The sequence below is a fragment of the Gadus macrocephalus genome, chromosome 20 (assembly GCF_031168955.1).
Source record: "Gadus macrocephalus chromosome 20, ASM3116895v1".
Taxonomy (NCBI): Eukaryota; Metazoa; Chordata; class Actinopteri; order Gadiformes; family Gadidae; genus Gadus; species Gadus macrocephalus.
Genome location: NC_082401.1, coordinates 8,746,621 through 8,762,114, shown reverse-complemented (window position 1 = coordinate 8,762,114; position 15,494 = coordinate 8,746,621). Strand labels below are relative to the sequence as shown.

At 42.7% G+C, this 15,494-nt stretch overlaps 1 protein-coding gene across 4 annotated transcripts; it reads left to right on the top strand.

The window, feature by feature from the left end:
- The first annotated feature begins 4,713 nt into the window (after positions 1-4,713).
- Positions 4,714-15,176, top strand: hao2 (hydroxyacid oxidase 2 (long chain)). Of its 4 annotated transcripts, none has more exons than XM_060039400.1 (9): positions 4,714-4,842; positions 6,348-6,409; positions 9,789-9,941; positions 11,368-11,519; positions 11,899-12,188; positions 12,494-12,712; positions 13,346-13,504; positions 14,409-14,478; positions 14,669-15,176. In XM_060039400.1, the coding sequence occupies exons 2-9, from the start codon at positions 6,387-6,389 to the stop codon at positions 14,722-14,724; spliced, it is 1,122 nt and encodes a 373-aa protein (XP_059895383.1). In that variant the 5' UTR covers positions 4,714-4,842; positions 6,348-6,386; the 3' UTR covers positions 14,725-15,176. The 4 variants fall into 4 exon arrangements, with proteins under 4 accessions (XP_059895383.1, XP_059895382.1, XP_059895385.1 ...); XM_060039402.1 differs by lacking the exons at positions 4,714-4,842; positions 6,348-6,409 and adding exons at positions 8,341-8,796; positions 9,298-9,356; XM_060039399.1 differs by lacking the exons at positions 4,714-4,842; positions 6,348-6,409 and adding an exon at positions 7,748-7,937.
- Positions 15,177-15,494: the final 318 nt, after the last annotated feature.

Below are 15,494 nucleotides of genomic sequence, written 5' to 3'. Positions count from 1 at the left end.
GTCTCACAGTTCATAGTAGCCTTTGTATACATCTAAAGTAAACCTGTACTGTAAATTAAATTGTCATGATTACCACTTGTTTCATAAATTGTCTGTATCACATTGCGTCTGCAATTGCAGATTCATAGACTTGCCCATAATAATCTGCGAGGGAAGAAAACCATATAATCTGTTGATAATCGATCATCTATAATCAGAAGAAAACAAACTAGCTATATATCAACAAGAATCGTATCTTCATCAGCCACTCCCTGACATCCATCCCTCTTACAGAGACCTCTCACTCGAACCTCCTACATCCTTCTGACTCTCTGAGGGGTTCCATGCGCTTTGATGGGTTGTATCAGATATGTGATCGCCAGATATATCGGACCCCCAGATGCTAGCCATAATACATATTTTATACACTGCTGCTATGTATATTTCTATAATATACATTTCTAAAATACAGTATATTATTGGAAACATGATGGCAAGCAAACATTTGTCTTTGACGTAGTAATAATAATAATATGTGTGTGTGTGTGGGGGGGGGGGGGGGGGGTATTCCTCAGACAGAGCAGTAAGTGAGTGACAGTTTCATAACACCAGATATTTTTACGCCCTGCGGTGCTAACAACTAGACAGACAAAAAAAATGACAAACAGAGAGAGAGACAGAGAGAGACAGAGAGAGACAGAGAGAGCGAGAGGGACAGAGAATCATAAGAAGACAGACAGACAGACCGTGCTGCTAAAGAGCAGTAAATGGTAGTGATGTCTATACTAGAGAACTTCACAAAAGTAGACTGCCAAAGAGCAATACAAATACTAGTGTTGTGAATGCACGTGTTCTAATGCTAGAAGACAGACAGTTCTGCTTTTAAGTTCACTAGTGTTGTGAATGGTTCACACGAGCAGACGGACTGATCAGGGTTAAAAGGCCGGTGTGTTAGAGCGAGTGGTGGCGTATAATGCCAGTATTGTGATGCGGGTGGCGTGAAGAAGGAGCTCGCTAGTGCGGTGTGTTAATGAGAGCCGAGAGCGGGGCTCCATCCAGGCCACCTCCTCAACTGAAGCCATCTGGGCCCTGAGGCTCCTCAGGCCGCCGCATGTGGAAGAGCTTTTCCACTCAGCTGAAACCTCCGCAGCCACCCTCGCCCTACCCGGCACCCAGCCCCCAGCCCCAGCCCCCCCCCCCCCCGCCCCAAGCCCCCAGCCCGCTCCCTATATCAGACGTCCAAGCCAGCTGTGGATTAACCCAATTTGCACCTCCTCTCTGAGCAGGTAATGGAGACGCCTCCCCACGGAGCCCCCTCCACACACACACACAGACACACACAGACACAACCACACACACACACACACACACACACACACACACACACACACACGCACACACTCGCACACACACACACACACACACACACACACACACACACACACACACACACACACACACACACACACACACACACACACACACACACACACACACACACACACACACACACACACACACACACACACACACACACAAACTCCCGACAAGTCTACAGCTTCACAGCCGGGTGTGTGTCAGGGCGAAAATCAAACACACACTAGCTGCCTGCGAATATGGCAAGAATTGCACAGACAGACACACACACACACACACACACACACGCACCGAGGCCCACACATTTAAAGAGATGTGTAGGGAGTCTGGGTTTGTTAGCGAGGGTCAATTCAATAGAAGCGCTGTAATGGAATCAGAGAGGGAGAATCTAATTTAGCATCACGCCGCTGTGACTGCTGTTTTAAAACGCTTCGACAACTTCTCCAGGCGTTGTGTTTCACCCACACAGAGTTCAGACACACTCACACAGCCCTCTTCCTGTTCCTCTCCCACTCTCTCTCTCCCTCCATCCATCCATCCATCCATCATCTGGAAGTGAGGGGGAAACAAAACAAACGACGGTCGATGATATCAAAGGACGTGACATCTGTCTTTCATACGAGGACCAGAATGAAAACACCTGTCGTGTCAATGTAACCCCCTTGACAAGATGGATGTTTCTATCAGTGAGAGGAACAGAGAGGGAAAGCTGCCACTAATGGGGAGAGAGACACACTGCATAAGTCTCTATCAATGCTAATGACTGTAAGGTCAGACAAATGGGGAACTAAGTTCAAACCATGCAATCTAGTTGGAGGTTAAACACACCACACCCACATTGAGTTGTTCATTGGAGATCATTTTATTCATCACTCAAACAACTGTAATTTTCCTTTTCTTTCTTAGCACCGACTGGCAAGTGGTTTAGACCCAGTTAGTATTGCTATCATATATAGCAATGTTTTTGGTGTGGGTGGACACTACAGACAGTTAGTGGTATAACGTTCAGTAATGTATAATAATGTAAAATCTTAAATTATTATTACCATGGTTGCTATAGCAACGGGCTAGCGTCTCAGCGCACGGCCTGGTTCTCAGCAGCAGACAGAAGAGGCCTGCAAGTGGGTTCGGCTTTTGTTGGGTCAGGGGCTTAACTTTGGCTCCTTTAGCTTTGAGTGTGATTCTTGTAATGTTAAATCCTGCAAGGTTATTGCTTCCAATGTTTAGTGATTTGTTTGTGTCAGGCCTCGGGATGGAAAGATAAGGCAGGAGTAAAATTGGTCAAAAAGAAAACATTCTGTATCTGATGTTGCAGGATTCACTCACCCAACAGGCGTTGGTGTGAATTCTAGCGGTAATCATGGATTATCAAAGGGGTTCACTTTAGAAACATTCTGAAATTAGGGGCATAACACACTCTTGTGATTGGTTCAAATAAAATGAGAGGTTTTCCCCAAAATTGTGAACATGTAAATCAGCTTATAATATCAAAGTTTGATCATATCGCTCCAAGTAATCTCTTACTCACTCATTACTTAATTGTAAAGATTACAATTTTACTAGAGCCCAGTTTTTGTCTGGGCTCTGCAAGACATAGATATAAAGGTATATAATATATATATATATATATATATATATATGTATATATATATATATATATATATATATATATATATACACCCATTTAATATATATATATATATATATTTATATATGGCTGCAAATTAGCAAGTGGCAAAACCTGGTGTGGATCTTCAGAGAGTTGGTTATATACACCTGTACATACCCTTATGCACCTTATACACAAGGTAACCGCTGTATATACCTGTAAACAGCTTTATAGAACAGTACACATCTGTATATAGTCTACCTGTATAAACGTGCATACACCTGAATATATCTGTACACAGCTGTATATACCTGCACACACCCAACAATACCACTGTATGTAATTGTGGAATGCATTTATAAAGCAGGCAGTGTTTGACTTTGACTAGCCTTAACTCATAAATCAGTATGAGTAAAGTGAGAGGAACAATGAAGGGGGCTCCATCCTTCTTTGTGGCAGTAATAAAGCTCTCCCTGTAATTTCCTGACAGGGTGGGGGGCATCAGGTATACAGAGGTTTACAGCTCTAAGGGGTCAACTTGGAGTTAGCTGAGTCATGAGGGTTCATCTCAGTGGCAGCAGAAGAGATGTAAATGAGTGACACGTGGAACGTCTCTCAGAATGTAAGCCTTCGTTGACTGTGCTTTTTCAACACTTATTTTCTTCATATGCAAGATAATGCTTATACTTCATTTAAACTTAGGGTCAATTTCCTCAATATTGAATCCATTTAAATGTTCATAAATATTTGTTGATTTCCTAGATGCAAGAGGAAGGGATGGCAGAACAGGAAATGTCAGGGCCAAGTGAGACACATGTAATGGAATATCAGAGACGGCTCACAAGTGTACGACAACTGAATAAATGAAAATGGCTATTCAGGCTCAAAGTGTACTTGGATCCCCATTCCATTTAATATTTCACTCATACCACCACCATGTGATCTCTCAAGATAAGTAAGCCTAAATAGGCCTGTAGATATAATTATAAAATTAATTAATTAATGATTTCTGTGTCTCCCCAAGATTGAAAATATCTCCTGTACCAATGCATTTAAGTACCGGCGTGCCTGCACCCTCCTGTGTCTTAAAATGGTAATAGTAATGCCTTCCATACACTGTACCTATTGATACATACAGAATATTGCACTGTATATAGCACTGAAATGAATGTTTGAATGGTGATCCTTCCCTGTGTGTGTGTGTGTGTGTGTGTGTGTGTGTGTGTGTGTGTGTGTGTGTGTGTGTGTGTGTGTGTGTGTGTGTGTGTGTGTGTGTGTGTGTGTTTGTGTGTGTGTGTGAGTGTCTGTGTGTGAGTGTCTGTGTGTGAGTGTCTGTGTATGTGTGTGTGTGTGTGTGTGTGTGTGTGTGTGTGTGTGTGTGTGTGTGTGTGCGTGTGTGAGTGTCTGTGTGAGTGTCTGTGTGTGTGTGTTTGTGTGTGAGTGTGTATGTGTGTGTGTGTGTGTGTGTGTGTGTGTGTGTGTGTGTGTGTGTGTGTGTGTGTGTGTGTGTGTGTGTGTGTGTGTGTGTGTGTGTGTGTGTGTGTGTGTGTGAGAGTGTCTGTGTGTGAGTGTCTCTGTGTGTGTGGTTGTGTGTGTGTGTGAGGGTGTATGTGTGTGAGACTAGAGAGGGCAGGGGGGCCTGCTGCTGACAGAGGGTTAACTGGTCCTGCCTGGGGGGGCATGGGGTGTGTGTGTGTGTGTGTGTGGGGAGGGGGGTTGGATGGTGTAGCTGCAACCAAAAAAAAGAAAAGAAAAGCAAAAGCGAATAGAGAGAGGTTTGCGGCAGCCAATCAGGGCGCAGGGCAGCGGACCTGGGCCCGCTAGGGTCACACTAGAGAGGGCCTAGCACGTCAAGCTACACAGCAGCACAGAAAAAGGTAAGAGACTTCTGTCTGAATTCAAATGCTCCTTTACCGTTTTTATAGAGCTGGTTAACATGACGCCCCAGGCTGAACGATGAGTGACATCTGACAGACGCCAGGGGATGTTTAGTTCCACAGGCCGGTTGTGTTGTTTATTGTGTCTGCCATCTGTCTGCCATCTGTCGGCTAGGCTAAAGGATACCTGTCTCTCCACCTCTGTGTACCTGTCTGTCTTGTAAACAGAATGAGTCTGTTTCTTGTTCTTGCTTCCCTGCTTACCACATCGAATGTCCATGCCTAGCCAATAGTTCCCGGTGTGTTGGTGAATGTGGTGTAATATGTGAGCAGTGAGGTGGGTAAACGTGGTAGAGATGGACGAGGTGATAACAGAGCAGGTGTTTCTGGAACAGTGACGGGGACAATGCTGTGAGGAGCCATTCAGAATGAGCGGTTGACTGACAGCTGGTGGGCCCGCCTTTAGTTCAAAACAGGACAATGGAGGAGGTTTAGTGAATTGGTCCAACGTGACGTTTCCGTAGTTTATTTGAATGAACTCAATTATGATTTATTATTAATTTCTTATTGAAGTGAATTTAATCCTTAGGTATTTGAATACCAAAAAAAGAATACACTATGATGCTATAGTGAATTACGTAATAGAAAACAAATGTATTGTGCCATGGATGCTGCATTAATTAAATATTTTGTTTTAGAAAGAAAAAGGTAGGCCTAAACAAATAACAACGTGTTTTACAGTATAAGGTTCTGCAAGCATTTAACAACTGTATGTTAAACTCATCACCCAATACACTAAGCTTAAAAATGATCTTGACTATCTTGATCTTGAAACTATTGAATGAGTGTAAAGCATTGCAAGTGTTTGTGTGCATGCGCGCGTGTGTGTGTGTGTGTGTGTGTGTGTGTGTGTGTGTGTGTGTGTGTGTGTGTGTGTGTGTGTGTGTGTGTGTGTGTGTGTGTGTGTGTGTGTGTGTGTGTGTGTGTGTGCGAGTGTGTGCGTATGCGTGCCTGCATGCATGGCCGTGCGTGTCATTGTGTTGCGTGGGGCTCACCACGTTACTACCTGTACATTGGCTGAAATTCTATAGGGGCTATAGGGGCAAGAGACAATAGAGTACAGTACAAAACATTGACCGCCGACGAGAGGTTCTCTTTGTTTACATTGTACCTGCTGTGGAGGAAAGGCAAGTGAAGTGTGGTGTAGAGTGAGCTTGGGGGGGCGGAGCGGTCTCACACTGCCATCTTGTGGTCAAACCAGCAACGAAAACAAAAGATCGCTATGGGTTGCAGGATAAAATGAGACAAAACAAGATGTACATTAGTCATAACAAACCGAAAGTCGAGAAAAGGTTGAAAGGTAACAGTAAAAAGCATGGTCTTTCCTGATAAACTAGTAAGTCTAACGCTGTGTCAATGTGAGGCCAATCAATGCGTCTATATTTGAGCTTGGACAGGAAGGCGTGCTCTACCCTTTGGCTCTCTCTCTGCTCTCTGATCCACAGGTAATGAGTATCCTTAGAGTGGACGACTACTAAACAACAATGAGCATCGCAATCTGTAATAGGTAAGAACCCACACACCTGTACATATCTACACACACACAAACACACCTGTTTGGACCTGTGCACGCCTGTACACACCAGTATGTAGCCTAGCTGTATGTCCACGTGCACACCTGTTTACCTGGATTTACCTGTGTATATACACCTGTACATACCCTTATGCACCTTATACACAAGGTAACCGCTGTATATACCTGTAAACAGCTTTATAGAACAGTACACATCTGTATATAGTCTACCTGTATAAACGTGTATACACCTGAATATATCTGTACACAGCTGTATATACCTGCACACACCCATATATAGGATACATAATCATACACAGGTGTATCCCTGTACATGCAGGTAAACAATGCCTGTCTGTTGGACAAAACACTTACAAGCCGATCAGAAGTACACCAAAACATTAAAGAATGCTCTTTTTAACCCATTTAATTAAGACTGTTTGACTATGGCAACACTATAAAAACAAAGGCAATAAGTCGGACTCTGTTACAGCAGAACGTATCACGACAAAACCAAACAGCATTCCTTGTGTTCCTTACTACAGAAACAATGTAGCAGCAGCAGTAATGTTTTATTTGTGCACGACATTTAGAGAATTATAATTACCGCAAATAGACGACGAGCCAGGGTCAGGACTCAAAGACCTAAGGCTGCCTTAGACAAACTATGAGGCAATGGATTATGTGATTTGTAATGTTTCATTAGTGAATAGCCTTCAGTATGTGTGATCAAGGCCTACATTCAGGATCTGAATTCATCTTGGTTCCAATTCTCGTCAGCTCCCTCAAAGACATGCCGGCTTGACGCAGTTGAAACCCTTTAATATCTTTCTTATTAAAGGGTCAATTGAGTCCTTCCCACCCCACAAGTATGAATCCCTCCCTCCATCACTGACACACTATGGTGGGAAACAAAACGTTAAACTCACAAGAAACAGCGGTGGCGTTATAATATAGATTGTGAATGTTATGTCAATGTAGCCCATGCATTTTCTGTGTGTGGGGGTTTGTGTGAGTGAGTGAGTGAGTGAGTGAGTGAGTGAGTGAGTGAGTGAGTGAGTGAGTGAGTGAGTGAGTGAGTGAGTGAGTGAGTGAGTGAGTGAGTGAGTGAGTGAGTGAGTGAGTGAGTGTGCTTGTGTAACGCCTGAGCAAGCAAGTATGTAAATAAATTAAGTATAGGTCTAATTGGATGTAATCTTCAGTGTGCATGAGTGTTATGTCCATTCCTTTTTGCAGCAGTGTGTGTGGGGTCTAGTTTGTGTGTTGCTGTGTGTATGGAGTGTGTTCTGTACATCAGTATATTATGGGCTGTAGGACGCCATCTGGCCCACAGTCACAATCAGCACATTTTCAGCACGTACACAATAAGAGCAGGGTCACAGGCAGGGCTGGCTATGGAGGTCTGATTCCCATCCACACAAAAGCACTGCATTGGCTCTACGGATCGTCATGGAAACAGGGATATGTTTCTGTTTAAGGGAAGTAATCTGAATTACTGTGGTGAAATGGCACACCTGGATTGGTGAGTACTTTCAAAGTACTAGTCATACTACTATTGGTGAGTAGTTGGTTGGATAAGATGTATTTTGTTTATCCCAGATTGGAAATTCCGGCAGTACTATTGGTACTACTGTGTTGGAGACTAGTTGAAGAGTGGTCTGATACTACTGTGTGGTTGAGTACTTCGAAAATACTCATGTTACTATATTGGTACGTCGTTTTTAAGTGGTAGTGATACCCATCTTATAGTGAGTAGTATTAAAGTGATAAAAATACGACTGTTTTAGTGAGTATTTGTTAAGTATTGGGTAATACTAGTGTATTGTTTTGTAATCTTTTGTTGTGATGTAATGAGAGGGTATAGGACATGTGGCAGTGGGAGTGCTGTATCGTTGAGTATTTTAAAATACTAGTGTTACTATGTTGGTAAGTAGCTTAAAGAGGTAGTGATACTAATGCTATAGTGCGTAATTGTAAAGTGGTGGTGATACTAATGGTATAGTGAGTAGTATTAAAGTGGTAGTAATAATACTGTGTTGTTGTGTAGTTTATGTGATATTATGTATGAGAGGGTATTGGAAATGTGGTAGTGATACTGCTGTATTGGTGAGTAGTTTTTAAAGTATGTTTCATATTATTGTAGCCTTTTGGTAGTACTTGGTAATAGTTAAACATTTCTGCACCTACTCCTGTATTTGATAGATGAATGCCGGTGTGGTTAGCAGTTTGTTTTTCCCCTGGAACGGTTTGGTCATGCAGTTGTTTTTAGATTAGCTTCACAGGGCAGAGTTCAAAGTCTCATCGTGAGTTATTGGTGAGGAGACCAGGGGCTCTGCAGCAGACTGGATCTGTCGATTTTAAAGGTTTTGTTTATATTCGAGGTATGTTAAATAACTTTCTTCTAATCTAATACTATAGTCTACTAAATGTTGGACTTTTGTTTCCCATTTTTACTGCTTATGTTTTATTAAAACAGAAAATCTGTGCATGCGCAATTCATCAAGCTATACACATGAGTTATTGAAAGCCAACAAATTCAATACTTTAAACAGTTGAGCCTCTGGATGACTGCTTCTCCCTAACTGAAAGGTTGTTTGGTAGCTAGGTCAGTATGTTATACTATGAAGATGATGCAATAAGCCTCTTTGTTGTGATGAGGATACGACTAGTGTGTTGCATCTCTTGCACAGTTAAACAGTCAAAAGTGAAAGGTGGAAAGTGATCTCTTAAGTCAAGTATGATCCTTTTTTATTTATTAAGTATTCATTACAGATATATATATGTGTGTGTGTGTGTGTGTGTGTGTGTGTGTGTGTGTGTGTGTGTGTGTGTGTGTGTGTGTGTGTGTGTGTGTGTGTGTGTGTGTGTGTGTGTGTGTATAGGCTGTCTTAGGCTGTATCAACGCTGCACTCTTTTATATTGGAACTATACTACCCTCCAGGTGGTTATTACCATGATGCATTGAGATCTGAACGCATTGGAACGTAACAATATCTAACGTGATATCTACACCTAACCATCTCTAACGTGATGTCTACACCTAACCATTTCTAACGTGATGTCTACACCTAACCATCTCTAACGTGATGTCTACACCTAACCATCTCTAACCTGATATCTACACCTAACCATCTCTAACGTGATGTCTCCACCGAACCATCTCTAACCTGATATCTACACTCAACCATCTCTAACCTGATATCAACACTCTCTAACCTGATACACAAACTTAACCTCAACACATTATACCTCAACTTAACCGTTTCAAATTGCCTTTTAAACAAAACCATTTCTAATGCACCATGGGAAATAAAGTCCAGATGAGTCTGTGAAGCTGCTGTCCCTCCTAAGCTGCGCTCTGCGCCCCCTGCAGGGAGGGAGGGCGCTGTGCAGAGATGGCACTAGTGTGCCTCACAGACTTTGAGGAGTACGCCAAGGAGCACCTGTCCAAGGCCACCTGGGACTACTACGCTGCCGGGGCAGACGAGTGCTGCACCCGCGACGACAACCTGTTGGCCTACAAACGGTACTCTCACACTACTCTCAGGTCCATCCTCAGTCCGACCATCCTCTCCCTTACAGGGCTCTCAAGGTTTGAATTGAGTTCAGAGTGAGATTTTGTCGGGGGGGAAGGGGGGTGTATGTTAACATGTGACTGCATTCAAATGTGGTGCCATAAGGACATGCTGACTAATGTACGATAATAAGCATTATTGGCCCTTAACACTAATATTCAGAAACAACACTGCCTCAAAAGACTATTGGCCTAAGCAACACCAGTAGAGGCATATACTTTTCCCAGAACTTGTAAACATTACAAACTATTATTATTAAAAATAATTAGATATTTATGTGGCATTCAGTCCAATGCTTAAAATATATCTGTGGCATTCAGAAGGCCAATGCTGTGTTAAAGTGTGTGTAAAGTATGACCAAGTGTTTCTTTCTGTTCAATAGAAACAACTTCATCAATCCCCTGTAGGAGAAATTTGTTAATGTTTGTCCCTATAAAACAATAATGCTAAAAATCTAAACAAACATGACCGTAACGCTAAAGTCGCTTCCACCAATGCAAAGAGAACAGAGTAGGGGAGGGCGTAGCCTAACTTGTTTGTGAACGACCCAGAGAAACGCAACGTTAAATAGCGGTGCAAGTTGGTGGGCGCTATCTTGGTCATTTCTCTGCGTGAGAAATATGAAGTGTGGCGTGCGAGCGTGTGCATGGGTTGAAATGCGTGTGTCTCATGCCAATGCGTGAGACTTGAGAGCCCTGCCCTTATCCACCCATATATCCTCCAGTCATCCATCCATCCTCCATCGACCGACACACCCTAAATCCAACCATCATCACCCTATCCATCCTCTCCTTTACCGACCTATCCATTCATCCATCAACCATCCATCAGTCCATCCATCCTCTATCAACCTATCCATCCATCGAACCACAAGCAACTAAGAGGACCTTGCAACCTCTTAGATGCAATTCCCTCCATAGCGTGCCCCATTCATGAAAAAAATATGAATCTGTTTGTATTTAGTTGCGATAAACTCACTGTCCATAGAGGTGAAACATTGGTCGAAACAATCCGATAAGGCTTATATTTTCATGAATATGCCACTCTGTGGCTCATTGGAACTAAGAAGTTGCAAATGCTTATGCAAATGTGCTCTTACAGGAGAATTTAGTCCTCTTGCAGCTCCATCCATCCATCCATTCAAACAATTCATCCACTTCTTCACCATCCCAGCATCTTGACATTACCATTTTAACTACTACTTTTGTCATAAAAAAATACCACTGATTATGGAAAGGACACAGTACCCTTCTATTGTATATTAGAGATGTAATTCTAAGCTATGCTAGGCGTCAAGACTACATTCTGAATTCCTCCTTATGAATACTCCTCCTTATGAATACTCCTCCTCACTGTTTGCCTGTTGTGCCGCCTCAGGATCCGTCTCAGGCCCCGCATCCTGAGAGACGTATCGGTGAGTGACACCCGGACCACGGTGCAAGGCACCGAGATCAGCTTCCCGGTGGGAATAGCACCGACAGCCTTCCACTGCCTGGCTTGGCACGAGGGCGAGGTCGCCACAGCCAGAGGTAATGGACCGTTGTTAAAGTTAGTTTTTTAGCTTGTGTGTATGTGTTCTTTGTAAATGTTTTCAATGGAATGTCATCTAAATTGTAGATCACAAATAGTGAGCCGGACAGATTGATAGAGAAATGTAAGGATTTGAAAGGGGCACTCTTACATTTTGATGCCTTTGGACTTGTTCCAAAGGCATCAAGGACGTTTTGGAACCAAGTGTCAACCGACAACTATAAGGCAAGGGTCAGGGCAGGCTCATTCATAACTCTAGTGCGCTAGAAACATCTTGGGTAAGGTGTTCAGGAATGTGACAGGCAATGATAACATATAACATGTTATGTCCATGTTCAACACCTTCAAAACGTTGCCACTCCTGTGTCGTATCTCCAGCCACGGAGGCGGTCAACACCTGCTACATCACCAGCACCTACTCCACCTGCTCCGTGGAGGAGATAGTCGCCGCGGCGCCCAATGGCTTCCGCTGGTTCCAGCTGTACGTGTACCGCGACCGCAAGCTGTCGGAGCAGATCGTCGCGCGCGTTGAGGCGCTCGGCTACAAGGCGCTGGTGCTGACCGTCGACGTGCCTTACACCGGCAAGCGGCGCAACGACATACGCAACCAGTTCAAACTGCCGCCGCACCTCAAGGTCAAAAACCTAGACGGGATGTTCCAGGTCACGGTACGTCAGAACCAGACCTTCCTCTGGATGAGATACAATGTTCTGGAACAACACGTCTACTGTCTATTGGGCATACTGGGTCGCTAAAGGGAGCTCACAATTGTATTACTTTTGTCCAAGGTTACATACAGCTAATTCATATACAGTACATGACAGGAGTAGAATCAGGATATGTGACAGTAATTGTATATTAGCAGTAGTAGAATCAGGGTCAGCTATAGTAACGGTATATTAGCAGTGTTAGAATCAGGATAAGCTAACAGTAACAGTATAAATCTGAAATAGCGTACCTATCTGTGGAACAGGAGTTTACGGATTCCGAGGAGTATGGGATCCCAGCCAACACCCTGGACCCATCCATTAGCTGGAAGGACATCTACTGGCTCCAGTCCCTCACCCGCCTGCCAATCATCATCAAGGGCATCCTGACCAAGGAGGACGCCGAGCTGGCCGTGGAGCACGGCGTCCAGGGGATCATAGTGTCCAATCACGGGGGGAGGCAGCTGGACGGCGGCCCAGCCACGGTACGGACACCTGTTGACTCAACTCGACTCACCTCTTCTGCATGTAACCGACACTTACTGACCTACAGGTCACCCCACCTCACCTACACCTCATCTACCTAACCTTACCTACGTCTAACATAGGCATTACCTGCATTGCGACTACACCTAACCTACATCTGTCTGTCCAAGCCCAATACCTGTTAGCTAAACCCCAAACCTGTATTCAAACCACAAAACATGTGATATAAACCACAAGACATGCTAAACTCAACACATTTGAACTAAAACCAACACCATTGCTAAACCTGTTGGCAAACTCTAAGATCTGTTCGCTAACCTGAACACCTGTATGCTGAACATGCCAACTGTACACTGTCCTACACCTGTGAGAGAAACCTGCTAGCTAAACCAAACACAATGTTAGGTTAACACCTGTTTGCTAAACTTGTTGGCTAAGCCCAACATATATTAGTTGAACCAAACACGTTTAAACTAACCAAACACTAAACACAAACAAACGGCTAAACCTGTCACAAACCCTGTCATAAAACCTTAGGCTACACCTGTTAGCTAACCCGTATGCTAAACACACCAACTGTACACCTAACCCAAAACTTAGTTATACCTGACCCACACCTGTCTGCCCTACAGATCGATGTGCTGTCTGAGATTGTGGAAACGGTGCAGGGGAGGATCGAGGTCTACCTGGACGGCGGGATCAGGACAGGAAGTGATGTGTTGAAGGCCCTGGCCTTGGGAGCCAAGTGTGTGTTCATTGGCAGACCAGCCGTGTGGGGGCTTGCCTACAAGGTAACATAAGGTCGGGGGTTAAGAATGCATCTGTGTGTGTGTTTGTGTGTGATATTTTACTGTAGTGTTTGATTGAATGCCAAATGTAATAGTTGTCAAGGGTTATCGTTGGTTTAGTCACATTAATTACATGAATACAACATTAATGTAGCATTGCGTTCTGACTAAACTCCTTGGAATTTTCCGATTTCGATTCATTTGTTTTCGTGATTTTAATTGTTTACGTTAAGTTTAGTGTAATGCGTGCTGTTGTTTATGTATGTATCTGTTGTTTGTGGTATGTGTGTGGCTTTTTATTATGTATCTATATCTTGGTGTAATGTGTGCTGGTGTTAATTGTATTTCTCTATAGCTTGGTGCAATGTGTGTTGCCATTTATTATGTATCTATAGCTTGGTGTATTGGTCTTGTATTTAACGTTTGGTGCAATGTGTGGTGATATTTATTGTATGTGGCTATAGTTTAGTGCAATGTGTGCTGGTATTTATTATGTATCTGTAGTTTGTTGTACTGTGTTATGGTGTTTACTGTATCTGTAGTTTGTTGTTTTATGTGCTGGTGTGTGTATCTATAATTTGGTGTTGTAATGTGTGCTGGTGTTTACTGTATCTATAGTTTGGTGTTGTAATGTGTGCTGGTGTTTACTGTATCTATAGTTTGGTGTAATGTGTGCCGGTGTTTACTGTATTTTTAGTTTGGTTTAATGTTTGCTGGTGTTTAATGTAGGCCTATGTATCTATAGTTTGGTCTAATATGCGATCGTCTTATTGTATGTATCTAAAGTTTTGTGTCATTTGTGCTGATGTTTGGGTCTTGACTATCTGTAGTTTTGTGTCATTTGTGTTGGTTTTTGGGTCTTGACTGTATCTATAGCTTGATGTGATGTTGGTGTTTGTTTCAACAGGGAGAGGAAGGAGTTAGAGAGGTCCTGCAGATACTCAATGATGAGTTTCGCTTGTCAATGGCTCTGTCTGGTGAGTCAACTCTGACAATATACTGATTTAATATAAAATTGATATATTAAAATAATATATAAATAATAATAATTTACATAAAATATAATCGGTTAATCTAAATATTGTCAAGTTTTTTCCTCTATAATATCTTTTTGATATTTGAATACATCAAATCAGGCTTTAAAAACTTTTCTGTTTCTAATGGCAGGATGCAGGAATGTTGCGGAGATTAACCGGAACCTGATTCAGTTCGCAAAGCTCTGACCACCAGGGGTCGACAGTGAGGCCGACTCACACTGCACCACATCAGAACCACTATTTATTTAAAAACAACCACACCACATTAGACATGTGTTTAACATGAAACATGAAAATTAAGAATCATCGATGATCAGATCATGGATATTAATTTGAGGCTTTTGAATTGCGGTTGTGGTTAGGTGAAGAGATTTGATTAAATATTGATTAAATACGTTTGGGAATATAGTTTAACATGATTACATTTCGGCATTAGGTCAAGCAGGGTACATTACTGCTAGGATGCAAATCATTTCCATTTAACTGAGGTGGCTGGAGAAAGTGCACACAATTGCAGAAGGCGCTTTTTTCATACGGACATACTGAGGATGGAGGATGGTGGACAAACTCAAGGAGGGGTGGGAGTGTTTTGGAGAGCATTTGTGGAAAAACAATAAAGTATTTTGCATTGTGAAAAACAGCGACTGTGGTGTTTGTTGACCAATGCTTCCAGTTTGATTAGGGGGCTCTTGAGGACCGGTCTGACCAAGTCGGATGACCAAGGGTCCGAGACAAACGGTATTTATAAGTAAAAACAGCGAGGGGAAGTCAGATTAAAGGGTGTGGTTCTTCATGTGAGACATTGTGGTTTAAAGACGATCTGAAGTGCAGTTGAAAACAATTGAACTGAAAGTAATATACAGTCTCCTACAGGGACAGCTCATAGTCATCCTAATTAATAAACAATAAATTATTGTAATTATTATTATATTATATAGATTGAGCAAATCATGGAG